Genomic DNA, 27986 nt, shown 5'->3' with positions numbered 1-27986 from the left:
AGAGCTGGCAAAGGTTATCAGGCTTCTGCTAATACTTAGGTATGTTTCTTGTTAGATGTGGAGGGGCAGTTTTGGGGGAGGTGAGGTTGCCCTGTTGGGGTGTGGAGTGGGCTTCGGGAGGGCAGGCTACGGGGTATAGCGGGGTGGGTGGGTGGGGGGGTTGTAATGAGAGAGCGGGGGGGTAGTGGGGGGGGGGGGGGCACTCTCTTGGACAGTCCCTCTCCCAGAGAGCTCTAGTCCAGGGGTTCCTGTTTTATCCTGATGGGCGTGTTGATGGAGAGACTCCGCCGGTCCTCGCGACACAGTACGTACTCGCTGAACTGGGAGGAGTCCACTCCGCCTCCACAAGACGCCGCCACACTAAAACCTTTCTGGAAAAGGCGCTCCAGAACCTGCAACAGAAGAATGGAGAGAAGGAAGAGAGGGAGGTTAACAACACAGCACTGTCAACAGGGAAAAGTGGCCTATAGTTGGAAACTTTTGATCAATAGTGATGGTTCTGGTACTTAAAATGTGTCCCATATTTGCCTTTCTTTAATGGAAGTGCACTTTGTTAGGGTGATTCTTTTCATGGTGCTACTTTTAAAATTAGATTCCAACTATGGTCATCTGGTTTCCTGTGTAAAAATAAACATTGACCTTAAAAAAAAACAAAAAACCTCTCACTAATACAGTTGAGTTTTTTTGAAGGTTTCCAATACCTTTGAGTAACTTAAAATTGATTTCAAAAATCAGTACATTATAGATAGGTACTGCTTTATGATACTCTGGGCTGCCTATCAATTTTTAATGACCATCCATCCATTCGTCTTATATCAAGCTCAGATCTTCATCAGTCACAACATGGAGCATGTGTCGTTAACCTCCCCTCCCTCCAATCACACGTAACGATGGAATTAAACCAGAGGGCACTCCGACATCATACCAACTCTGCAATATTCATGCTGCTTGTGCTGGATGGGCTACTGATCTGAGGGCATGAGCTCAAAGGGATGAGGAGAGTGGAGTGTGAGTGAGGTGTGTTAGGGCGCTGAGTGGAGCTCAGCATGGTGATTACTGGGGCTCCTAATTTGAGTAATGAGGCAAAAGTGAGAAGAGAAGTGAGGACCGTGAGCGAAGGAGAGAGCAGCGTGTGGCGAATGAGGATTGAGAGAGCTGGGGCAATTGGAGTGAGGACGGAGCAATGGAGCTGCAGGGAGAGAGGGGTGCATGTTAGCCTTCAAGTATGGTCTTCTTTAATCACTCAGCATTGACGCACGCATACACACATGCACCCGGGTCCAATCGCACGTACACTCAAACACACACGTGCATGCACGCAGTCTGGCGTTTGCTTAGTCTCCTCATCTGCTGTAATCCTTGTGGGGGTATTTATTTGGAGGGGGTATATCTAAATCCCAGTGTGAAAAGTGCCATGTATTTACTTATTCCTCCATCCTTTTAATGGAGTGTGCAGAGCATGAAAATGAAAGGTCTCGCCGACGGCTAACCCCTTCTGCCAAATTCCGAGCCAGAAAAGTTCACGCAAAATAGATCAGTTTCTGCTGCCCATACACACACGCGTACGTTTACAGTAGAGAGTGACCTCTCTAATTACAGGAGCGAGGGCCCCATTGGAGGCTAAAGTGGGGCGTTTAGGCCTCCAGGTCGAGGGATGGCAGCCTCCCCTGTCTGGGGATTAGCATACTATGGAGGAGTAGATAAATCACACACACACGTGCTTGACATGTGTGCACGCAGGCATGCGTGTTTATACATCCAAACATACACACACTCACACACACATCCAAACATGATATACACACAAACTTGTTGAACAGACCTGAAACTCCCCCATCTCCTGATTAAAATTATAAAAATGTGGGGCAGAGCGTTGTTTGTACCCAGAAAGGACCACTTCGATAACTTACCCCCTCCCTTTTTTTTCCTCTGGCCATACAACGATGACAAACTCTGTAATTTGTGCGGGAGAGAGGGGGCGGCAGACAGCTGATGGTGAGGATGGCTAATTAAGAGACCTGCCCAAGCATCAAACGTTCCCAAATCCACGACAGACGATGGAGGAGCCTAACGATTATGGAAATGATATTACATTCCCTTCTTTGATCATTGCATCACATTGCATTTTTCCCCATCATCTTTTAACGCATGTGGGACTCTGTCATGTTCGGCAATGAATTTGGTCACAGAGGAGAATGGCCTGATCAATAAAGATAGTCTGAAAACACTTTTATCATTAATGCATGGCAACACAAAAGACTTAAGGATATTATTATAGATAGCTGTAACTGATTCAAGGATACTGTAATGACTATAAGCACTTGGAAGCCACAAAAAAAACTTCACATCCAGTTTGACACACTGAATTAGTGCCTGAGGGGCATAAACAATACAAATTATAATTAAGATGTATCTGAGCAAAAGGTTTCAATGTCCACAGGACAATGTCCTAAAAATGAATCCCGGCTGACAACAGAAAGTAACGGTCCCTCTTGAAAAGCTCAAATATGTGCTGGTGACTCAGTTCACTACCACATGCTTATGACTCGGGTTTCAGATCCCAGTTTACACTGTACTTCTGCAGATTTCTCTGCTCACTTTTCTGCCTCACTTGAGTGAAACTGTAACAAAATCTATTATACAAAGAGTCGCAGCCAAGTAATTTGAGCAATCTGATTGGTCAAAGTTAAATTCCAACCATGTTGATAATTCCCATAAAGCCAAGCTTTCTGTAAAATGTAATTACAGCTAGTTTGTGATATTTCTTACTTTCTCCTGTTTATACTTATGTATGTACTTTGAAGAAAACTTCAGAGATTATACAAGCATTGGTTGCTGCTAAAACTGGCATGAAAGCCATAATACCCAAAATAGCGTTATACATTGGGATTTTACTTACTTTGGGGTATTATTGCTATCTTACTTTAAACGGGTGGTCTACATTCATTGCTCTCCAAACAAGAAATCAAAACACATCAGTCCAGCAGATATTTTGACACGTTACCAAAAAAAAGTTTAGTAGGTCTCCCCTCAACTTTGGCAGCACTTCTTTTCGTCTTCCCTCTTTTGTGATTGAATCAGCGAGCTCAAGGAAAGCTTTGCTCCTCGTCACCCTCTCCATGCCCAGTGAGCCTTATACATTTGTAACACACTAAACTATTCTTACTGTTGCAGAGCTGACTTCACTGCAGAGAGATCTGTACCCCCCCCCCCCCCCCCCCCCATGCACACACACACACACACACACACACACACACACACACACACACACACACAAATACTCCCTTCAGCATATAACCATCTCACCAAGCTGCCACTCAATCTGGGGTCGCCATGGGGATGAGCAGGGGATATATCAATCTCGCTCCGCTAACCTCCCAGCATCATATATTTTGAACGCAGCAAAGATGGCGAGGCAGAAATCAAAGTGGATGAGTCTCAGGGCTGAAATCCGGAGCACAATGTAATATTGATGGCCACCGGAGTGCATGTACACTCGCAACGCCTCTCTGGAGGCACTGGAAGACACTTGCTCCTGTCTGAGTCTCCGGCACTCATGCAACAGGGCTCAGGGTTGAGTGACAGGTATCACACACACACACACATACACACACAAACAGCAGCCATGATGGGCGATGCACTTAGGGGGGTCGCTTTTGTTTAACTATGCATGGACTGTAATGAGCGACAAGGAGCACTAACTGCAGACTCTGCCTCGTCTCCTCTGCTTATCACAAGCATCTGGCATAAAACAGCCACCGAGAAGCTCTTGTCAGATCACTCAACCAATTTGCTCCAACTCTTTCCAATTTTCTATGCCATCTGCCACCTTCTTTAGCAGTCACAAGTAACAAAAAATGTTCACACTGATGTTCTTACAGTATTTCAGGCAGATTTTGAAGCAACTGTGTTTCTGGAAGTGAGAAGGCACAGTTTCACATATGTCATCCGGTAGACACATTTACCCAGAGAGCCTTACAGTAGGATGCATGTAAACAGTTCCAGCAGGGGAATTGAACCACTGGTCATGTCCATGTAACAGCTTGGCTACACTGCAGCCATCGGGTGTCAACCATTGAATGAACACTTCCATTAAAATCAATTGACCCCGCTACACTGCTGGTGTCGCATCACGTCTGACCAGAGCATCCAGCCTCAAAATTAGACCAGATTCAACTCTCAATGGCTGACGCTAATGTTTGTTTTATTATGTGAATGGGAAAATAAATGATATATGAAGACGCACACATAGGTCATCAATAATGATCTGGGATTATGTAAAAACTATACATAAGTAGACTAGAGTAAGATACAATGTGTTATTTCATAGATTATCAAATTAACAGACTATCATAATATCCTTTGTATAGTAAATGAAGGTGTGTGTGTTTGTAATGTGTGTTGAAACCCAGGCCATTTTAGATTCCTCATGCTTTTTATTCTTTTCATTTCTATATGCAACTTGTGTCAATTTTTACCTGAATTTGAATGGTTGATTCTGCTCTTTAACTGTTATTTAATGTAGGATACAGCTAGAGTAGAGTTTTGCTTCCAACTGATTTCATGTTGCATTTGGTGTCTGTGAAACAGGTGTGCCATGTCCTATGTGTCCTCTCTATACAACCTCTAAAAATCCTGCCTGATAGACAGTTTAGATGACTGATTAGTCTTGAGAAAATGCTTGAAGTCCAAAAGCTGTTCACACTCGGTAATGTGAGAAAGATGGGCCAATTTAATCATTGAAACACATTTCCTTATTCAGGACAGTTCATTATAAATACAAATAGCTGTGATAAAATTTCTTACTTCATGGCACAGATTCTGCAGTCCACATTTACATTAAAAATATCTTGTTATGTGTTGTATCAAAGATACAACGATAACCCTGATCAAACTCAGCTCAACCAATACAAACATGTTTAAAAATATTTTGTCAGGTTCTGACTGGTCTGGAGTTGTACAGAAGCCAAAATCTCCTGTCTTGAGCACATTCACACTACAGGATAATCTGTGCCAACAATCAAGTATGACTGCACCCCCTCAGACCTGACTCACCCCAACATTTGGGACGGACCAATATAAAAACTGCCAAGCATAACCCAGCCCTGACCCTGATTACCTTGAGGTACGGCGGACTACAAAAGAGGAGTTTCTTTTCTGTTCTCATCAGCTGCGTTCTCTCCTTTCCACCCGGTGCAGGATTGATGGAGTGGCAGTGTGACATGTAAGAGAGTGTTGCGACGTGTTGCGTTTGCTGCCCGGGCAGCAGGGGGACAGGGGGCCCTTCTCTCCGAGTGCCTCTGCTGTCACATTGATGAAGGACGGATTGGGCCTGGCCTGATCTGAGTGCTCCATCATGCTGATGTATGGAGCAGCAGGACTGGCTCCAGCTCTGGGAGGCGCATGTGTACACCTCTGTGGCTCTTTGGCTAAATGTTTTCCCTCTGCTAAGTGCCTGTGCTGCTCTCTATTTCTCTCCACTGGCTCTTCATCACAGTGCAGGTGGTTTGCATTATTCCCTAAATTCCTTTCATGACTTCATGGAGAATCACTCACCAAGGTGGGGTTGTTTATTCTTTCTCTCTCTCATGTTTGAATAGACAGAACTTGGCGTAAAAAGGCCAAAATCAATACAATGTAACACTGTAACTTGTTCTTCCATGATGTTCTATCAATACACTGATGCCAAGTGTTAATATTGTTATAAGCATTTCACAGCTGGAAATAGAAGATGACACAGTGATGTGCCCAAAATGAATGTTTTTGAAATGGAAAAATGATCCTTGAAAAGTCTTGGATTTCATCTAGAAATTGAGCAAAATTGTTCCACTCAGACGTTAAACCAATCGTAACATTTTCCTACACTTATGAGCATTATTTTAGTCTTTCAAAACAGCCAAGTAAAGACAAACCGAGCAATAATTTGAAGAGAAAAAGCAGTTTCAAATCACTGTGCTTAGAGGACAGTAAAGATGTCATTTAATCTCACTGTGGCGCAAGTATCGAAGGGTCTAGCTATTCCTAGCCCGAGGCGAGACAGCTACCTTAGCTCTGATAAAAGCATTGGAGACTAAAAAGGAACTCTCTATGCTGGTGATGTGCATAAAGGCATAAATTGAAAATAGCCTGCATTTAAACTTTGCCACAGAAGGGGTCTCTTTCTTGTCAAGACCCCATCAAAAAGCAGTCCAAACAAAAGTACTCTGTTCCAATAGAGTACTGCATCTCTCCCGCCATCCTCCCATCTGTCCTGTTCATTCCCTCTTTCTCTCTCTTTCTCTCTCTCTTGTGCTTCCTCTGTGGGCAGGGTGTGGTTGTGTGTGCGTTCCCCTGGGTTGGGGTCCAGGACTGAAATCAGATCACAGGCTCATTGTCTGGCGGGTAAGACGAGGATTATTTTCCTAACCTTCTCATACCTTCACGCAACAATGAGAGAGGACAGGATGAGTAAGTTGTTTAGAAAAATCTCCTCTTACACCAAAAAACACCTCCATCTGCTCGCTATGTGCTCATCTACATCGACCCAATGAGCCGGGCCCAGCACTGTGCATGCATATGCGTGTGTGTGTGTGTGTGTGTGTGTGTGTGTGTGTGTGTGTGTGCAGAATCAGAATTTGTGTGTCTAATTGTTAGTGTCTATCCACTTGGTGTCTAGCCCAACAGAATTTGTGAATCTATGCGTCTATGTTTTAAAGGAGCTACCCTGAAAAAAAGACTGCCTGCTGCCATAACCAACACCTTCTTATCCGAGAAATGCCATACTGTCAGACAAAAGGCCTTCAGAGCCTTACCGTGTCCTCTTTTCATTAATGGGAGCATCGCTAGCAGGAAACCCTGAAGAGACAGTTCGCCTTTCTGTAGGCACTGGGTCCTTCACACACTGAATAGAGGATTTCAGTTCACCTCGCCTTCAGAGGAGCAAGAATTAATAAAACCCAAAGAAAAAAGTCCTTCCAGACCATGTTAGTCAGATGCGCTCACATCCCATAACCAGTCTCGCTGGTAAACAGAGTGGGAAAATGTTGTGTTAGTTGATGCGGCCAATTAATTATATTGCAAGTCATTTAAAAATCTATAAAAGAAGTATAAACCGGTTTAGGCTGTTTGAGAAATTGTAAGTATGGTATTAAAAAATGCAATACGTGTATTTCAATCGCCTTGAGCGGTGTTATATTGGAGTCTTTTTAAAAAAGGAGCTGTGTCTTAAAAAGGAGTAAAGCGTAAATTATGCATATCATTTCCCCCCCCTTTCCATTCCTCTTTTTCATTTTTTCGCAAGAAAACATGGCCGCAGTCCACACGTGCTTTGTCCCGCTCACTCAGCTCTCCTCCCTGGAGGTGGTCTCTCACATTGGCAGGAGGGAGGTGGAGGTGTCAGAGCAAGCTAGCCTGCCTGGGAGAGGCTCGCTCTGGGTGTTTGAGGTGGGGGAGGCTCCTCTATGTGTTGGCCTATGCATGGCTATGGGCACTGAAGTGTGTTATAGCGAGCCTGTGGTAAGAGGCTGCTATGTTTCCCCCATCCTCCCTCTCACAGACAATTGTAAAACTAGTTTTAAGTTATTTCTGATGTTTCTGCTTTACCAGACAGTATGACCAGGCTGTTATAGAAAAGAGATTCTTAATCCCAGTGAGGCAACCTCATTTAAATCTGTACAATCTGGTACAAGGGAAGATAATAATGCCATACTCAATGCTATATGTAAGGTCATAGTCCATAATACAAGAGCACAGCACATGTCCCAGTGACCTGAGCTACTGGGACACTGTGAAAGACTCACAGTGCACCTCACAGTCTTCCCATTGTGTCTAGAAGACTCTTAACAAAGTCAACGCAGCTACATCAGAATAACTATCATCTGTGCTGAGTTATATTAATAACAAAGCAACATCATCTCTGCTGTGGCAAAAAAAAAATGTAGAATGAGCACAAGGCCTCGCATGCCAACTGACTTTATAACAAAGTTTCAAGGTGGAATGCATGTTCTGTGGCTAACCTTACAAACAACGAATAAAGCCAAACAGTGTAAACAGCCTGAAGCTTAAATAAGTCAGCTTGTGACCAACATGTTGCCAGTTCAAATCCCTAGACTGAGATATATCTGGACTACCATCAACGTGCCTTTCAGCAAGGCACCTAAACCCCAATAGTTCCAGTGGCACTGGACAGTGGCCGTCAAGGCTGTGGCTGTACCAGGCAACTCCCAGGTGTGACAGTTTATATGAATGTATTGAAGGGTGGGGTTGAAGGATAGTGTGTATGCTCAGCAAAACCCTTTCCTGGGTAAATAAAGGTAGAAAAAAAGCTTCACTGGCAACATGCAGGGCATCTACAAGGCCACAAATCATGTTGACTGACTCATAGCAGAGTGGAATCCATGTCCTATGGCTAACCTCACAGATAGGATTGATGCCATAAAACACCGACAATGCAAAAAATACTTCATTAAGAGCTGCGAAACAAGACTACAAAGACAAATGCAAATACGGTTTTCATTCCACAATCATCAAGAAACATCCATTTGGAATAGAATAACTGTTTTCTGAAGATCTTAACCCACTATTTAAAAAATGTATATGATTTTATCCTTTATGACATTAACATTTTGCAAACCATTGTTTAACACTGAGCTAGGTAAAAACCTAAATTTCCCATAATGAGCTGTGCTTTTATACAGCTCTACTTAATTTTGTAATATAATTTGTAATTTGTAATACCCAAAGTGCATTTTCGGGCATGTATTACAAGCATATGTCTACTGTTCTTCTGTTATCATTACATCTGGAATTGACACATTACATGTATTTTGACATGCACTGCAATAACATCAGAAGTACCTATATGCTTTTTTCGTTGCTTTGCTAACTGTTGTGGGACCTACAGAGGTGGTGAGTGATCTTTAATGTTTACCAGTTAATTTAATTTTTATTATTTTGTATGTATGCTACCCTGAAAGAAACCTTGGTACCCTTTAAGATATTCTTCACTAACGTGATAGGTACCAGTCATCTGTTCCTCATACCCGCTGCATCAGTGTTGCATCAGCTATTATTGGCATACTAAGTCATGTTATGCGTGTAATGATTTTAAATATGGAAAGTCGATGGGGCAAAAATCTTCTTGCAAAATTCTTGTCAACACAGATATTTATTAACTCTTAGCAAAGTATAAATAGACACACTGAAGTGGCACTTTGGCCCATGTCATTGGGTCTTCATGTATTTCAGCAAATAATGTTCCTTCCTTCATTTCTTCTATAAAGCTGCAGTCACAAACCTAATTACTTACTGATTAATATAGCAGCATTTTAACATGCTCCAGGATTTGCATAGGTGCTTAGATACCATGTGATCAACCCTATGTGAAGAAATGCAAATAATGTGCATCACTGGCTGAAGATTAAAGATAATAACTGGCTGTGTTGACAAGTATTTTGCAAAGCAGTTTTTGCCTCATCAGCCATCCATATATAACACACTGATAACATGATTATGATGCCTTATATGCAACACCTCAAGTTCTTCATCTCTACAAGGTGTTTTCCAGTGCATTACCTGGACGGAGTTGAGCCTGCAGTAGCCGTTGAGGGGGAAGCGGATGACGTGTGTTGGGTCCTGGTTCCAGCCAGCATTGACCGAGTTGCACATTACGTCTCCGGTCTCAGGGAAGATCTCTTCGATGAGGACCTTCTCCCCACTGAGGGCGATCCTCTCGCCCAGATCGGGCGTGACTCGGACCACGAGGCAGTCACATGGCTGTGCCATCCTTCGTTGCTCACGCTCCTGCTTCCAGCGCTCCAGCTCCTTAATCATGGGTGTCAGCTGGTAATAACGTGCCTCTTCATACAGCAGGTGGAAGTCCTATACGGGCAGATGAACATGGAGATCAAAGCACTGAGTAAAGTGTTATACTGTGAGTGTGTCTGTATGTTGTCCATATGTCTTTGTACCAAGGTCACCACAAATTCACGCAAAAAATTCAGTAAATATATTGGTAGGGTTGCCAGGTGGTTACCAGACTTTGTCCCCCCAATAGTCCATGTTGAAGTATCCTTCAGCAAGTCATAGAACGTCTTACTACTCCAAGAGTGTCGTTCCTTGTTGCATATACACCCCCTTCTAGTCAAGTATGACTGTGTTTTTGAGGCGGAGGGCTACATTGAGAAACAAAGTTGTCTTTACATAGTGTGCAATACAGTGATGGATACATTCTAAAATTCAAATACATTCAAAAATATCACTGAATATTTGTTACCATATCACTTGTGTTCTTTGTTTTTATTCACTTACATTGTCAGTCTGGACAGGAGCATCAGCTAAATGCCCAAAATGTAGACATAAAATGTGTTGACCTATGTTTGTCCTTGCGAAGTCACAGATGTCTACTGGCCACACTATTAGAGGCAAAACAGTGCAGTACAATGTAAAGACCAACAATAAGCACTCTCATCAGCAAGGCCACAGCCTCAACAAGCTAAGCAGAGCCAGTGCTGCAGTTCTCCTCCACAGTAGCTTTTGGCTGAGCTGTGCTAGCCCTTAGCATGTTTTAGTGAGCTGACTCCAGCAAGGCCGTCAGTAGGGCTCCACTGAAGTGGGATGGTGCATTCCTGTGTGCAGACAGTCTGCAGCAGATTGCCTGCCTCTCCCTCCTGGGCAGAGCTTGCTGGGGGCCATTTGCCCCTGTGCTCTTGCCTCTAATTTCCCACAAGACCAGATGGCACCATCATTCAACACTACCGTAGAAAATGCTGGGGAGGAGGAGGTTTGCTATTGGAAGCAGACGGGAGGTGAGGAAAAGATATGTGCAAGTGAACATGAGGACAATCATCAGCCAAGAAGGGTTTTAATGTATTCCTTACGTGGAAGCAATTTTATGTTAATGCGGCTTGTGGCCTGATGTTAAGCTCCTATTTGAACATGATTTAATTAGTTAAAATGTCACTTAAATGCTGCAAGTCTTTCTGCAAAACAATTAGTAATTAATAAATCTATGTTCCGATTAGAGTTTCACTGAGACCAAAAATGACAGCTTAATTCATTTTTAGTTTATGCGGTCACACCGCCATTCATGCCACTCTTAAATGTTCCTTAGCTCTTGGCTACAGTTTATTTTACTGTATGCAATAGCAGGGTGGACTGAGGTTATCATTTTGGTAATTCAATTTCCCTTGATGCACTTTGTACACAAAAACCAGAGAGTACCTTTTGCATGTGTTGCTATGCCCGCAATGTATATCAGACCAGTGCAAAAGACTGTGCAGTCATGCTTTTGATAACATATGTAACGGATAGACAGAAGCTGCTAATCTTGGTGCAGTGGAAAGTCTAAATGCACTTATAAAGTGAGATAATGTGCGTTTGTACCACTGAGTCTGTTTCAGATAGACTGCATCATCAGTGGCTGTGGGTGTTGGGTGCCGGGCCGCTAGGGAGCCCTGATCTAAAAAGAGTTTTTTCCTTTCGCTTCTCCAGACCATTGCTGGGTACAGAGACAGGACATGGCAGCAAACAGTATGTTCATTAACCCCGCTGCTTCCATCAGAGCCTTTTCACCATGAAAAAGCCCTGGTTTAACCCTTCAACTGCACTGAGCCTTTATCTGTGGAGTGTGAACGACACCCAAATCCAACTCCATCTGGATAGGGCGGTGACGCAACACATCTTAAGCTGATGGTCTAATATTTAAGATTACAGAATGTGAAAGGGGGAGTGAGTCCTTTTTTCTCTTTTCTCTCTCTTTCTCTTTTCTCTCACTCTTCTGGCCTTCTCTCTGCAGCTGACAAAACTCATACTGAGACGCTCCCCTTCAGGCAGCTCTCTGTATCAAAGTGTAGCTCCTCATCCTTCACAGGTCTGAAGCCATGGATGGATATGTTTTTAACAGGGGTCTGTCTGCAAGGCACTTTAGTCATCCTGAGCAGCGCAGAAAACAACAGAGTAATCCTAAGCGCCGAGGTGAGGATGAGAGGGAGAAAGGCCCAACAGCTCCGTCCTGGCCGCTGTTGCTGCTGCTACTGCTGCCAGCTCTACGAGACAATTCATCCCCCAATCCTGTGTCCAGACAGCCCGTTTGAGCTTCAAAATAATGATCCGACCTGATCGCCCACTGGCAAGGCAACATCTCAGGGAAGGACGGAGGGAGGGAGACATAGAGATGGAGGCAGCGAGAAAAAGAGAAAGAAGAAAAGAGAGATGGAGACAGTCACTAGGAGGGAATAGGAAAACTGATAAAGACCTGTGTTTTGGACCAAAAACAGGAAACTAAACCCGCACAAGTGGTTTACAGGTTGTTGATTCTACAAACCACAAAGGAAAACCCAGCCAACTCTCATTTGATATGCAGTACAATAGAGGATTTGTGTGAAAAAGAACCATTAGCTCTTGTTATTTTTAGCTTGGTGAATACCTGAAGAAATAAAGCACCATTGATTTAGAGCACAATGCAAAAGCCTGAATAACCCCGAACACAAACACTAAGTCTTAACGGTTCACAACCATGCCCTAAATTTGACTGAGCATTGCTTACACACTTGTGATTAATTGTAGTTTGAATAATGAGATGAGGGAGGATATTAATAGTGAATATTTTGTTCCACTGATGTAGGCTGAAAAATTTCTTCCTATTCTGCTCAGACTTTCACATTGATTTAGCAAAACACACAGCGCCGTGGCTGCCAGCAGCAGAACAGACCCAGCCCTGGGGCGACGGCAAGCCTGATTGTGTTCAGATAAGGACATGCTCAATTCCGCCTCGCACTATTTGCATTTTTTTTTTTTCGACTTCACGCAAATTGAAAGGTATGCAGATCAACAGAGGCTTATGCGATGAGAACGTAATGAGTTGAAACAATGAGGTCCAATGCATTCTGTTCATCCCTGGTGCCTGATTGGACTGTCAAGGCTTCACAGAACAGAAAGAAAAAGGGGGGGTGGGGGTGGGGGGGTATGAGAAACACTCCCAGAAAAAACTAATCGGTACTGACTCAGGTCATCATTTGCCAAAAAATGCAGGGCTTTCATGTCATGTTCTGTTGTTTGAGGTCTGGCTCGCGTTCAGACTCACTGCTAAAGCCCTGAGAGTTTGCCCCTGGCTCTGAGCAGCTTGGCCTCGCCTCATTCCCATGTAGAGAATGATGAACAAGCCCACAGGAAAGGTTATGCAAGTTTGGGTAGATTAGAAGTGAACAGTAGAATTCAAACAGTAACAAATATCACTGAATAAGAACCTTGAGCAGAAAAGGATTTTGGGCAGAATATATAATAAATGTGACAATAGTACACATGGCCATCTGGAGACTTGTGTAGTGCGGCAAAGCTGCTACTCATGTTATCAGTTTCTTTTAATGGCTGCTAGCATTAAAACATATTCATTCTTACAGTGCACAAATTTTGCAGTTTACTGACTGTGGACAGTGTCAGATACTGTATCGCCAAGTCCACACACCCAATGCCATGACAAGTTTTCACAAACATAAAAACATGTTTTGATTTGCCTCACTGACAATCTAAAACTACACTGTGTGAATAGGAACCTATGTGTGTGCATGTGCATGTGTGTGTGCGCGCACGAGTGTGTGTGCATCTTGCTCTTTGTTTTTTCACACTTCTCTTCAAGTATCCAAAGCATAATTTGATCCCGAGCCTGGCAACACTGGTTGTGTTGCCATGCACATGTGGTTTCAGGTCAGTTAACATAATACCGTAATAGACCTAATATATGTGCATTCACTTGCAAGTGAGCTCTTTGATGCACACTCTAAAACAGGAGCCAGGTGTGTGCAGCCACAGTGGTCCAACATGAGCCGGAGCAGGTTCAGTGGCCCAGACAGAGAAAAGTGTGTGTGTGTGTGTGTGTGTGTGTGTGTGTGTGTGTGTATGCATATGCACAGACATGGATGGGAAAGGTATGTGTATGTGTATGCATTAATCTTGATGAACAGATGTGCCTCTTGGTGAAACTAAGTACCGCCCTACCCAGCAGTTTCCTGTCAACTGTGCTAACATGCCAGAGCTCTCCCAGCTAGACCCTGACTGTCAGTGAGACTTGGTGGTTTCTGTCTGTGTGGGAGCCAGTCATCAGAGCACGGGAGAGCAAAGGGTTGTACAGGCTATTTCACCTGGGTTCACCTCTACAGAAACCACTCTCGGTGAAAAACAACAGCTCTGGGCTTTGGCACACATTGCCGGGCCATGCTCCAGTTAGCTAGGCTTTTCACCTCTCCACCACTCGGCGCTCTGCATCAAACTGATTCTGTTCCATATTTCTCTCCCCACAAGATCCTGATTACTACTTGTGTTCACATGACAGGTGATGATGTGTTGAATAGGAGGAAGGTGAGTTGAAATTAGTCATTGTGAAGGCAGTTCAGGTGCCTCTGTTGTGGTATTGTCTGCATTTCCCTGAAGCTTGAAAGCTAGAAAGGTAAACATCAATAAATACAGGTGTATTTTGAGTTATGATCAGATATTTACATTTTACAATCAACACATTTAGCTGTTGTTATCCAGACAGACCAAGTATTGGGCTTTTGTAGATGTAACTAAGATCAAGAAGTGAAAGTGTCAAACAAAAAGAATTATGGGATTTAATAAATGTGCCAGGGTTCTTAAAATATCAGGGCATAACAACAAGAAATAAGAACCAGACAGGAACGGGTCTTTGTACAATACTACTCAGCCTTGTGTCTGCGAGCAGAAGGCCTTCCATTTTCCAGCACTGTGATTATGTTCTTCAAACTGTGCAAGCTGGTAAAACACACAAAAAGCCCATAAAACAGCATGTTATGATATGGATATATACCTTGAAGTCATCTGGAAGGAGCAGTTTGCTGGTCCTGAGGAAACTGAGAATGTAGCGGAATATCTCGCCATCCCGATCTATGAAGTAGTGCTGCTTCAAGCTGTCCAACACGATGGGCTCGGTGCCATTGAACAGACGACTGATTCTGAAAATTGAAATGCACACACCCGCACGCACGCACACACACACAGGCACATGCAGACAAACACAGCCACACAGCCACGCATGTGCACACACACACACACACACAGACACACATATAATGGAATGAGCTGGCTGCCTTCAAATGCATGAAACAATTACCCTCCATTTATTTTTCAATTTTATTAGCACTAAGCTTGAAATGCATTAGCATCCCAGGTTGAAACAAGGGGCTTAAGGCACAGTTCCTCCATTCCAGACCTGTTTGAAGTATCCCTTCTGCAGAGAGATTACAACAACACACACTTGTACTTACAGAAATTAATGGCATGAGTTCAGCTTTACAGCTCTATTATTCCATCTGTCAGAGGGGCGAAGATGAAACAGAGGTACGAAAGCGTGGAAAGCGACATACTGATGCTAAGAGGATATCTGGACAAAGATATTTAACTTGTACAGTATAAATGTGTTATGAATATGCTAGGAGAAAATCTGGACATGGAGATTCCACTGCTGCTCTACTGTATCCCATGCTGCATGCACACATATACAGTATTTAGGTCTGCATGTCAGTATATTAATATGCATCACATATCACATGTGCATGTGTACATGTCTACTATCAGCTGACTGTCTTCCACTGTGGAGAAGATCCTGCTGTCCAGGTGCACCATGTGAGTGACTTACTGCATTGTGTATAAAGACACAGAGTTCACTAACATAATCCTGTCACTGTATATACTTGTGCCCTCAAAGATAAATGAATGACTCATGGATCTGCATTATGTAGCCACTGATTGCTGAATATGTGTAGTGATGTGTAAAGTCTACTGCCCATTGTCCCCTTTAACTATTCACCTTGTACCATGTGTCACTGTCATCAGTGCCACCTAGACAAGAGGCTGAACATTTAGTGTGCGTAGTGACTAAGGTGACTCTGATGCAATGTCTTCCAAACATTGTTTAAAATTTGGCCATCCATAATCTTGATCTGGGAAACGTGATATAGTGTGATCTAGAGGAAATGTCCCCCCAGAAGTAAATATGTTGGCCTTTTGAAATGTACACTTAGCATCAGTGATCTGTTGCAGAAAAAACAAATATCACAGAATGTGTTATGATAGGTCATGCTGAGTTATTGTAATGTGCATTAACGGTATTGTCACATCACATTAAATGATTTTTTTGGCTTCATTTTTGGAGGCAAGATAGAGGCTGAAACAATTAGGAAATAACAATGACAAAAATCTAATTCCCTCAAATTCACAACTGTAACTAGTGTTCTAACTACAATAAAAACACTTAAATGTTTATGTGTGGATGTTTTTGTTTTATTTGGAATATTAGTGTTGCCAAATGCTGTCGATACTTTTACAGTACATAATAGGACACCTGTTGCTGCCTCATGGTCCATGGTTAACCCTTTCCAGTGGTGTGCTGGAAGATTAAGGAGTTAGCTGAAGTTGGCTACAGGGGCTCATCAAGGCAAAGATTGGAAATTGCTGTTATCTTTAAGCTTTCATCACACCATGCTGGCACCGTGCCTCAAGATACACTCGGACAGATACTCATTTCTCCCAGCCCTGGCGTGATTTTCCAGCCTCTCGCCTGCAAGTCCTTCACCCACTCATCAAAATATCTCATTTAGGCACCTTCACTGTATATATTAGCACTGTTCATTTCCTAAATGCTATATAACCATTTTGAAGAGCAAAATAATTTACTGAGATTTATAATTCAATATTGACAGTATGGGGGAATCAGTTTGTAAAAGTGTCACCATTTTGTTAGCCAAGGACTTACTACTGAAGTGCTAAATATGGTGCTCTGGGGTGACATTTGTTTTCATTGTGTGCCACTAATCATTCTGTAAGAGTAGGTGTCACTTTTTCCCAGATGGCTGACATCTCATTTTGGAACGAAACTCTTCAACAGAGAAAAAAGCCCGACTCTATTTGTATGTATCTCCCTGAGCAGAGAAACCTGGAATGCCTGCACTGTATAAATATGCCATACTAATGATTTACGCAACAAATCTGTTGAACATAACCTCCTTAACGGTTTCACTGCACATTTCCATCCTCTTTCTCGGAAACAGCTCTTGGCAGGGCACAGCCATACTGTTATTATCATCATTTCGATGTAATCAGCTCTTTAACCACAGTAACAGCTTCTAGGTCGGTTGACAAAAGTTGTATGACAAAGAAAATCACAAACCCAATGCACATGATCAGACACACATAAACACACAAGCACACACTGCCTCAGAAATGGCATTGTCAAACTCTATTACAAGACATGGGAAGAGAGCCGCAACGGGAATGTCAATGAACAAACAGCAGGCCTGGCTTCAGTCTCATTCTGTGACTAATTTTACTGGATTTTCATTACAATCTTGTGCTTTGTAAAAGAGCGTGAGCTCATATTTAATGGATGCATCAGGTATCTACTGACCCTGATGTGTCAGCTTAACATACTAAACCCCTCACGTCAAATTTGTCCTGTTTCTTCTCTTTGACTTGACTGTATAAAGAAGCAGAGCAAAGATGGTTCTCCCTCCCTCTTTCTGTTCCTGCCATCCTTTCTCTTCTCTCTTTCTTCTCTGTCTCTCTCTTTCTCTGTCTCTCTCCCTCGTTCTCCCTCTCTGTATCCATCCCTCTCTTTCTTCCTCACTCCCTTTCTCTCTGGAAATCGATGCAAAATGCTTTATAAAAAACCAATACTCATCTCCCTGTTTTGCCTGAGGTGTTCCTTTCTCATATGGTCTTGCAATTCTTCCAGCTAGAATTTCACCATACCCCTCCAGGCTAACTCTGTTTTTCATCTCCACTTTTTTAAAAAGCAATTAAAATGCTGCCTGTTTTTCTTTTTCTTTCTCTCTCTACCACCCCTCTTCTCTCACTCTCCCTCCCTCCCTCTCTGTCTCTCTCTCTCTCTCTCTCTCTTTCTCCCTTGGTCTCCTCGTTTTTTTTTTTCCCTTTTGGTAAAATTACAGATTGTCCCCCCCCTCAGCTCCCAAGAAATGGACCCCCACACTTTATTTTGCTGTTTTTAACAGGTAAAGAGATAGGAAGACAGAAAGAAAGGGGGAGGGGGATTAAAAGAGTAAGACACATAGAGAACCAGTGCTCAGGAAAGGAAGAAACCAAGAGAGAGAGGAGGAAAGACAGAGAGGGAGTGAGGCAAGGAGAAATCGAGAGAGAGAGAGAGAGAGAGAGAGAGAGAGAGAGAGAGAGAGAGAGAGAGAGAGAGAGAGAGAGAGAGAGAGAAATAACCAGAAAGAAGACAGAAGGCAGGGAAAGCGATGGAGAGGCAGAAAGAGAGAGATACTGAGAGTGCGATGGAGACAGACGGAGGGGGGGAAAAGACCAAGAAATAAACAGAGAGAGGAAGGAGGACACAGACATAGAGAAGAAGACAGAAAAGTCGAGAGGGAGATAAATAGAAAGAAGCTATTATGTATACAGAGTAAAACAGCGCTACAGAGGGGGAGGAAAGAGAGAAAGAGACAAAAAGAAGGCAGAGAGAGAGAAGGACAGAGGCAAAGAGAAGGAGAGATGAGCGGGAGGGAGGTGGTGGGTGTAGGAGGTTGTCAAGGACAGGAACAGCTCAGATCTCCCACCCCAGCGGTGCCAAGTGGGGGCAGGCAGCGGGGCAGTAGGTGGGCAATATCTGGCAGATCCACACATGTCAGACTCATCCTCGCTGCAGCAGCTATAGCCGACCAGCGGCTACAAGCTGGCAGAGAGTCGTGGCTGGAGGTGTGGGAGGACCCGGAGCAGGTATCGCTCCTTCTGCCAGGAAAGAAGCTATCTGGAAACTGTAGTGTAATGGACGCTTGGGGAACGCAGGATTAGCATCCAGCAAATATGAAACACTGAGCAAGGAGCGCGACGGGATGAGCACGTCTGGCCTTCTGTCACCGGCTTGCACACGACGCCTTCTGACTGAGGCCAGACAGTCCTGATTGGCTAACTTCTGTTTGGAGTTGTTGTAAAATACACAACAAACTAGTGGTGCTCAAAAAAGGGTCCCCCATCCAACAAGGCCTCAGGGGGGTCTCTATTAAAAACAATAGTTTAATGTGACTAAGGTGTAATTGACCCAAATTCACCCATTTAAATAATGTTTAAGATTGACATTTCTAATGTTGAGGTCTCACTCTCATCACTAACATCTCCCCACATACAGTGCAGACAATTCAATGTTAAATCAACAACAACAAAAATCCTCCCACATGCTTCCCTGGGACTAAATCTCACTCGATGGCGCTCGGTGGTCTTTTTTTGTATATTTGACGTCCATGACAGGATAATGTGTGAGCAACTGCAATAATCAAACCCCTATAGTAGTTCATTCTAATATTAATACTCGTCCCAAAAATCTCCACTTACACCTTCTGTATGTTTACAGTATGTCGCATAATAGTCACATTTTTCATCTGCTGCTAAAAACTTTACTCTCTACTATGTTGGAATTACTGTGTAGAACTATATTATCTGCTACATTGTTGTAAGAATAATTTAAATCTGTGTTTAGTTTTTGAAAACTAAACTACTCGTTGAACATTAGAATTTTTTTTTTTTTTTTATCAAAACAGCCACATTACAAAAGCAATAGGCCACTTACAGCTGTTCTTAGCAGTGATTTCAGAAAAGCTTTGAGGCCTTACAATAACATGAAATGAAAAAAGGGGAGATGGCATATTCGATTTCCTGTAACTACTCCACACAGTAAATTCAGTGTTTACACTGTGTGAATTAAATGTACAGAAGACAGACTATTGGATCCTAGAATAAATGAGCACGGGCAGAATGTAAATCTATCATGTCTGGACGCACAAGACACAGCCTCAAAGAGAAAAATCTCCAGAGGTCCTTTCAAAATAGTTTCCTTGTCTCTGGAACATTTCCCCTAATTTCCTCAGCTTCTGTTCAAGTGACTACTGAGACTGTCCTCCTTGAGAGTTACACAGAGTGCGCATCAATGTTTCATGACCCCTGTCCCTTAATATGGCCCGCACAGAAGAAGATGAATAACCACACATTAGTTACTAGACTAAGTTTCTCTTCGCACGCTGCATTATTTAGGGGCCAATCTATTAAAAGTAATCATCAACTTAAAATTCTTTAACCTTGTTCTTTCAGTTGTCAAGTTTTCAGTTTTGCCAGGGTGCCCTGCTCGACCGGACGTGGCCTAAACGCCGCATACGCTCTGGCTATTCCAGTGTAATTGTTTTGCTTTCTGCTGTCAGCCATTATCCTAATTCACACAAAAGGGCTGCTCCTTCCACTGGCTCCAGTGGAAAGTGTAGCCCTGAGGCCAACTGTACACTGAGGAGGCTGGGAGAGGGAGGGAGAGGGAGGGAGAGAAAGAGAGAGAGAGAGAGAGAGAGAGAGAGAGAGAGAGAGAGAGAGAGAGAGAGAGAGAGAGCCAACCAACATTCACGTTGGTATATCCGGTCTTTACTCTCACTGTAAAAACACTGTTTGGGAGCTCTGACATGACTCTATGCTTGATTTGCATGGCGCCCTCCCTGCATGTGTGTGTGTGTGTGTGTGTGTGTTTCCCCCATGAACAACTTCTTTGTGAAAGGGAACGTCAATGTGAGGTTATTGAAAAGATCTACCACTGTTTTTTTTTTTTTTTTAAAAAAAAAGAAAAGCAAAGAAATTAAAAAACATACACAAATACACTGTCAAGCTTCCTAAAAGCTTGACAGCTTAACAACTTTCTGAAACATGTTTAAACATGTTTTAGGGCAAATTAATATCTGCTAACAGCTTTGATTGGCTCCAGCAGCTGCAATAACAGTCTGACCCTACTAGCCTAAACACAGTTGCTAGAAACACTTTCTGAAAACTGCTTGTCCCTCTTACACACACTGAACATGGCTGCAAAACAACAAAAACGCCGGGATAAATAATAATAATAATAATAATAAGGTAATTATTTTTATGACATCACAGAGACAGTTGTCAATGGGCCTCAGGAATATTGAGGGCTTCTTATGTGGATTATTTCCTGTAGAGAATTTGGCAGGTTATCAACAACCTGCTGCGTGTTTACCTTAGCTCACATGGGACTCTGCCAGCTGATGCCGAATTTAAGAGTGCAGCTCAATCAGTGACACATTATTTGAGGGATCAGGAAGGCCTAGACTACCACAAATTTTTGAGGGGGCAAAAAATTCTGTTAAACTTGCCCACTACACAAATCAACACAGAGCATACAGTAGCTGTTGTAACATCATTTCTGTCAGCTTGGCACAAGCAGCATTTTTGAGAGCAGCTATCTCTGGTGGTGCCAACTTATTTATGGCAGCAGATAAAAACGTGAATAAAGTGGGAAGGTGAATTACAAAAGTACAATCTCTTACATAATCTGAGGCATCGTGATGAAACCTTACAAATGAAAAGAGAAAAAAAAAAGTCCCTGTTTATGTTATGTCTGAGAGATGCTACATATCAGATACCTGAGGGGGCATCTCCATCTGTTCATGTCTACAAAAGCTTACATTAATGGCAAATTACTCTTGTGCATTGTTTTATTCCAAAATGGGCTATATCCTATTTGAAAAATAACAGTAATCCTATTAACAATCATTATAATGTAGTCTCTTGCGTAACGATTGCTTGAAAGTGAAACAAACTAGTCACTATGAAAGATGTGAATTCTACAAAAAGTCAGAATCATCTGTATATTTGAACTGACGGGGTTTTTTTTTTTTAATCTCAGAATACATATATAGCACCTTGGAATGAATACCTCTATTTGAACTCAGATAATGACTAATTAAACAATTTAATTATGGTCACAGGTTGTCCTAAAACAGCCAAGTCAATCAATGTGTAGAATTTTAATTAGGTGGACTTTGATTAGATTTTGCTCCTCTGAAGCTGTCACACACAAACTTTGATGACTGGGATGAGGCACCTACATCATAGGTTTTCCTCATAGGATTTTTTTTTTTTTTTTTTTTTTAAAGGTGATGCAATTTTTGAGAGGCCACAAATTCACACAAACATGTCCTTTCTACAAATCACCAGAGAACACTCACACACATTGTGCCCAAAAGCACATGGGAAATGCGTTTGCCAGCCTGGCAGTGTGGCTGAATTTTCAAATACAACTGTCTTGTGAAAGGAAATAAAACATCAGCACTGTCATAGATGATGTGACCTAAGGCACAATTACAATCATCATGACCAAATATGAGAAAAGCAACAAAAAATATTTTATATCTGAGAGATGTTTAGAAGAGGGGAGAGAAAAGGACATGAAACTAGTGGCTTTTGAGGGCGAATGTCCACTTCATTAGTGCATGAAAAGTTGTTGTGAAGTTGCCCTAATGTGAACACAACACAAGACAAATACAGCAACTGTTTTGTCAAAACAGAGATCCAACTAAGCTGAATTCCAGGGACACACACCAGTCAGATAACAACTAAAATTGCCTTTTCATCTGAAAAAGATTAAAACTGCGATGTAAATCAATTTAAATTCATTTTGATTGCTGGTGAAATATGTTCCTTCCACTGAGGGTTGAATGTGATAATTCATATCAAATCAATTGATAATAAATTGTTTCAAACAAAAATAATTACATCCAAGTTGTTTTTTTTTTTTTTTTTTTTTTTTTTTTTTTTTCAAAATATCGTTTCGAGGGGATGTCGAAATCCCCTCGACAATGATTTAAAAAAAAAAAAAAAAAAATGAATGAAACGAAGCGTTTTGTGAGTTTGGTCCACTCCATCCTGCGGATGCAGCAGAGGCTGTCTTACCTGGAGTCTGGGTACTTGGTGAGGGTGGCCAGGCTGCTTGTGTACATGTGTCCCCCGACATCAATGTGGACCGGGGCGTTCGCCTTGGTCAGCTGAGCCGGCAGAGGGATCCCTTGGGCGGCCAGGGGAGAGACCGGGGACCGGGTCAGAGACAGCCGTGACATGCTTCTTCCCTCCTGAAAGCAAGTGTACAGAAAAGCCATGGAAGTAAATAAAAAAAGAAGATCCTACACAGGGAAGCAGATAGTATCCTTTCTGAATCGTATCAGATCACTTCCATGTCTGTCTGGTCGCATATTTAGCCTAGAAATTATTGCCACCGCTCTAATTAAGTATGTTTGCATCTTTTCATGCAGCACCGGAGGCGAGGATAGGAGGATGCTTATTAGAGAACCGGGGTGAGAGAGAGATAGAGGGATATAGAGAGATAGAAAGAGAGGGAGATGGGGAGAGAGAGAGGGAGAGAGGGAGGAATGCTAGGTGTCAGCCTCCAGGGGAATAAAACAAACTGCTGCTGCAATATTCTAATTAAAGGTCGCCTTATGTGTTAGATGTGATGCGCCCAGACACACCAACCACCAATCTGAGAGCAAGGAAAATACGGGGAGGAGGAGGGGGTCGAGGGAGGGGGGTCTGCAACTTTGACACACACGCACACACACGCCAAAATAGTAATGTGATCGCCCCCCATACACAATCACAGGGTTTTCTTTGTTAAGAATGCTATCAATGGATGTTCAGACTTTGACACACGGGCAATAAGTTCATTTGCACGCCAGAGCTCAGTCCCGACCGGAGAAAAATAAACTGAGCATCACCTACTGAAAGCTAATCAAGCTCCCAGATTAACAGTTCAAACTATGAAATATCGGGGACGTGCTGAGACTCAATACCAAGCAGTTCCTGTTTTGAATATTAACTGGGGAGAAATTATAGTAATAATTATAATAACAATGACAATAATAAACCATAATAGCTGGCGGACTGACTAGAGACACAGCAGTTGGTGTTTGACCAGTGAGGCTGAGTTTCTTTTGGACCAAGCTGCTCTTTGTGTGCGCTCCGAGGCCAGGACGGAGAGGTGCAAGCCAGAGTTTGACGAGCGGATCCAACGTGGGACGCTGAAGTGCTCGGAAATTACAGAAAACATTTTTATTGCACTTATATTACACTATAACATTTGATTCCGCCAAGCGTAGGTCTTCACTCAGGGCAACTGATGCGTACTTTGATGGTAAACAGACAGGGATGTTATGGAGGTAAACCCACCTAACCTCAGTTTACCCACATTTTTACTGTGACCTAAATCTTTCCGGTGGATCCTATAGCCTACATCACATCAAACTGATTTATCTTATAGGACAATATGGACTTTTATGGGCAGGAAATAAAATAAAGCTTTTCTTCATCTATAATTGATTTTGTTTGGTGGCTGTCTGCCTCATGATCACCAACTGTAGTTCATGTTTTGCTCAGTTCCTACAGGCTGGATTAAAGGCCGTTTAGGCTACTTCAAAACTTTCAAATCTGTCAGAGAAAGTGTAACAGCACAGGACAAACACAGGCAGAAGAAATAACAACCCACCATAGTCGATCACCGGGACAGGTGAGTTGTGTTAATCATGAGTTTGAAATCATTTCATCATCTCATCAACTACAGTCTCGTTGTTCCAGGAAGAGGCGCGTATTGTATTAAGGTGTTATAATGACTGGTAGGCTAAACAGAGGAGCGTTGTTAGGGTCCGGTTCCCATCAGCCCGTTGGCTCGGAGCAAAGTGCCCCCGGGCACAAAGTGAAACAGCAATTTTTTCCAGGGTGTTGCCCGCCTCATAGCAGTATTATGTTCGTTTAATGCGCACACAGGATGATGGGATTACATTTCAAATCCCAGGCAGAGAAAAACTTGGAAAGACTTAAGAAGTTTGAGGTACACACTGGGCTATCCCATCCCCAGAAACCAATACTCTCTCTCTCTCTCTCTCTCTCTCTCTCTCTCTCTCTCTCTCTCTCTCTCAAATCAGCCTGTCAATCAAATTACCATATCATCATTGCACACGCGGACCCATAGGCCCACTATAACAATGGAAAGAAAATTAAATCAAATCTCGATGGTCAATTAAATCCACCAATCAATTAATAAATTAACAAATACTCCGTCTCTCTCTCTCTCTCTCTCTCTCTCTCTCTCTCTCTCTCACACACACACACACACACACGCGCGCGCGCGCACGCACGCACGCACACACACACATACACACACACACACACACACACACACACACACACACACACACACACACACAAAGCGAAACGACAAAATACAATGAATTCCTCCACAAAATAGCAGCAGCTGTAAAGGCATCAACTTTCTCATCAAAACTGGCTGCGTTTGTGTTCCCCACCACTAACCGTATTCAAGCGCGGTAGACTATTTCACACTCAAGTGCTTTTTGACATCCACAAGATAATCCAAATAGCCTGGCCGACAATTAAAACGGCCATAAAGCGGCCAGAGAATCAAAAGAACAGGAGACAGTGTAGGACAGCAAGATATTTTTTTTCGACATCTCCACTTCACATGAACAGCCCAAGCCTTTGCTCAGCAATAGCCTAATTCTACCAAATGCTCAACATGGCGTCTTATTCGTGCTGTACAATAAAAATATTATCACGACACGTTTAATTTATAACACAACTGATAGAGCCCACACGTGTAAAATGTCCAGTGTGTAAGGGAAGAAGGGAAAACCACATCGGATCGAGCAATATTCCTGTTGAAGTTCTTCACAGTATAAGCTTGGCGACTGGCTACTTTCCGACAACTAGACTCATATAGACTAACCTATACCGTGCGTAAAAAAACATTGCATTCTGAAATATTAATTTTCACCCTACCGTTTCAAACATTGTAGGGAGTCCAGGGGAAATCCGTGCCAGCGGTCAGTCCCGGCTCTGGTCTGCGTGCCCCCAAATTTCAAATATTTTCTCCAAATGCCCCCGAGTTTGGCACAACTACACCACCATCCAGCTCCAGTACGAGCCTAATGCTGTAAGGAAAAGCCAACTCTTTGCACTGTATCCCACACAAAAGTGCTTTTCAAAAACACCAGGTTGTGGCTGGGATGGACTAGTTGCAAAGGGTCTCTGTGGCTTTAAAGGCTCTATTGCAAGGCTGGCTCGACTTGTCCTCACCAGGCTCTTTGTACCAAAGCGCACAGGAAGCGTCCTTACCTTGAACATAGATGAGATGATCTCCTTCCCCTTCTCTGCTCTTATTTGGATACGCGTAAAAAAATGTGCGCTCTTGTTGAAATCCTGCTTCGTATTTCAGCTTCTTGTCTGCCTTTTTGCCTAAATGAAACTGCCCCTGTGGTTTGTTATGAGAAGAAGAAAGCCAATAATCCGTCTCTAAATAACAGAGCAGAGCTAAAAAAGAAAATTCTTGCTCCGGGCTGCCCAAGCGCCTCTGGGCCAAGGATTAGGCTACAATTAGCTCAACTCCACTCTCTCGCCCAGGCAATTTTCTCAAGGAAGAAAACGTGATACTCCCCTATTCCCGAAATTGTGACTGCACAGATATAATAACTTATGTTATTTTTCCAGCAAAAGTAAAAATAGACTGTTCCTCTTAACGGTGTGAAGTTGTGGGTTAGAGGGGGGGTAGGTAACCTAACAGGCAAGTGTCAGTCGCTCAATAGATTTAGAGCAGGAAAAAGCAGATTTTAATCATTGTCATTTCGTCTGATGTAATAGTTCCCCAGGCAATTCCAGCTAGTAGGCATACATTTCCATCTCCATCTCCAGCCTTGATAAATGTAAAGTTTAAAACAAGGGAGGCTGCCACAGTCCTTCACTTACAGGCAACATATAATAAAGGCGCAGTAACTTGTTGATAAAGTCTCAATAGAAAAATGTGTTGAAAATGAAGATAGATCCTTGAACCAATATCTTTCATGCGGTGATTTTCCCCCTGTCCCCGCTCTCTCTCTCTCTCTCTCTCTTGCCTTAATGTCTGGAGTTGTAACGCCAAATTTCCTGCAGGCCATTAAAACCAAATGACGTCTATGGACATGCATGCATGCTGCTGCAGAAAGCGCCCTCACAACCTGCCTGCAGCCAAATGCGCCATTTCAATTATAGCGCACGGCTTAGATGGAGATGTCTGCCCAGAAGACACCCCCCGCCTCTCCCTCTCTGTCCCTGTCCAATGCAAGCGGGCTGCTTTCAGACTTTTAAGAAAATAAAACAGATTCTGCGTGAATATTTTTAATTTCCATCATGTAAAGACACAAGACAAAGGAGGTAGCCCTGAAGTGTTGCGCCACTTTTGCACCGACTGGCAAAGTGCGAGTCAAGCAGGTGCTCACACCGCGGAGATGATAATTTATTTATTTGCATGTTTGTTTATTTGCGTGTAAATAACTGTGAATAATTGATGCAGCATTGAGCCCGGTAATTACTGTATTTCAGCATCCTGAGAGAGGTACAGTATTCGTTTCTTGATATTTGGCGCCAACCAGTGTAGGAAGTTATTACTGGTCCAAAGAAAATAATTGAATAATAAACTCACCACTTGCGAACATGTCTATTTTATAGTTATAACCTAAAGGAAAAATCACAATAATATTCCTAATTACTCCCATAATATTTTTTAAAGGTCTTATAGTGTGTTTTTGATACTCATGTGAGTTTATATTGATCTCCTTTTTTTGTCATTTATCACTGTAGGGGTTATACAGTTTGTTATTTGCAGGCATGTTGTGTCTCTAAAAAAAAAAAAAAAAAAAAAAAAAAAGCTCCTTTTCGTCAGGGGAATGATGACACAAAATTCAAAATATTTCAATAAAATAGTTGTCCTAGGTGATATTTGACAGCACGACTGGTTAGAGTGTGAGAATGCGTCTCTCCTTGAAGCATCGACTCCTCATAATTAGATAGACATCAGAGCGCCTCTAAGCGCCCCCCCCTGCTCACCCCCTGGCATAGATTTGTTGTTTCCAGGGGTACAAACTGGAGGGGAAACTGGATTTTTTTTCTCATTAAAGGAAACAACCCCGGAGTTAGTTCAATTACATGAAGTATGCAGGGATGTTGTAAATTTAAAGATTTAAATAGCTTACAAAGTGGCCCCGGGCCCCATCAGTTAATTTCCTTAATTTATGGATTTTAGCGGAGTGTCTAATGTGAAAAGGGAAGAAGTAGGTCATCTTGAAGATTTGCATGCAGCTTACAGACTTTACAACAGACCCAAGATCTGCCCTGCT

The 27986-nt window shown here is 42.7% G+C and overlaps 1 protein-coding gene across 2 annotated transcripts; it reads right to left on the bottom strand.

Annotated features, from left to right (window-relative positions):
* Positions 1–181: 181 nt before the first annotated feature.
* Positions 182–26283, bottom strand: kctd15b (potassium channel tetramerization domain containing 15b). 2 transcript variants are annotated; one of them, XM_030046298.1, is made up of 5 exons: positions 25954–26283; positions 22723–22898; positions 14798–14942; positions 9553–9858; positions 182–392 (listed from the first exon to the last, which is right to left on the bottom strand). In XM_030046298.1, the coding sequence occupies exons 1-5, from the start codon at positions 25960–25962 to the stop codon at positions 234–236; spliced, it is 795 nt and encodes a 264-aa protein (XP_029902158.1). In that variant the 5' UTR covers positions 25963–26283; the 3' UTR covers positions 182–233. The 2 variants fall into 2 exon arrangements, with proteins under 2 accessions (XP_029902158.1, XP_029902148.1); XM_030046288.1 differs by lacking the exon at positions 25954–26283 and adding an exon at positions 25618–25913.
* Positions 26284–27986: the final 1703 nt, after the last annotated feature.

This window comes from Myripristis murdjan, chromosome 3 (genome assembly GCF_902150065.1).
Source record: "Myripristis murdjan chromosome 3, fMyrMur1.1, whole genome shotgun sequence".
NCBI classification, from domain to species: Eukaryota; Metazoa; Chordata; class Actinopteri; order Holocentriformes; family Holocentridae; genus Myripristis; species Myripristis murdjan.
This window is presented reverse-complemented; position numbering and strand designations above follow the sequence as displayed.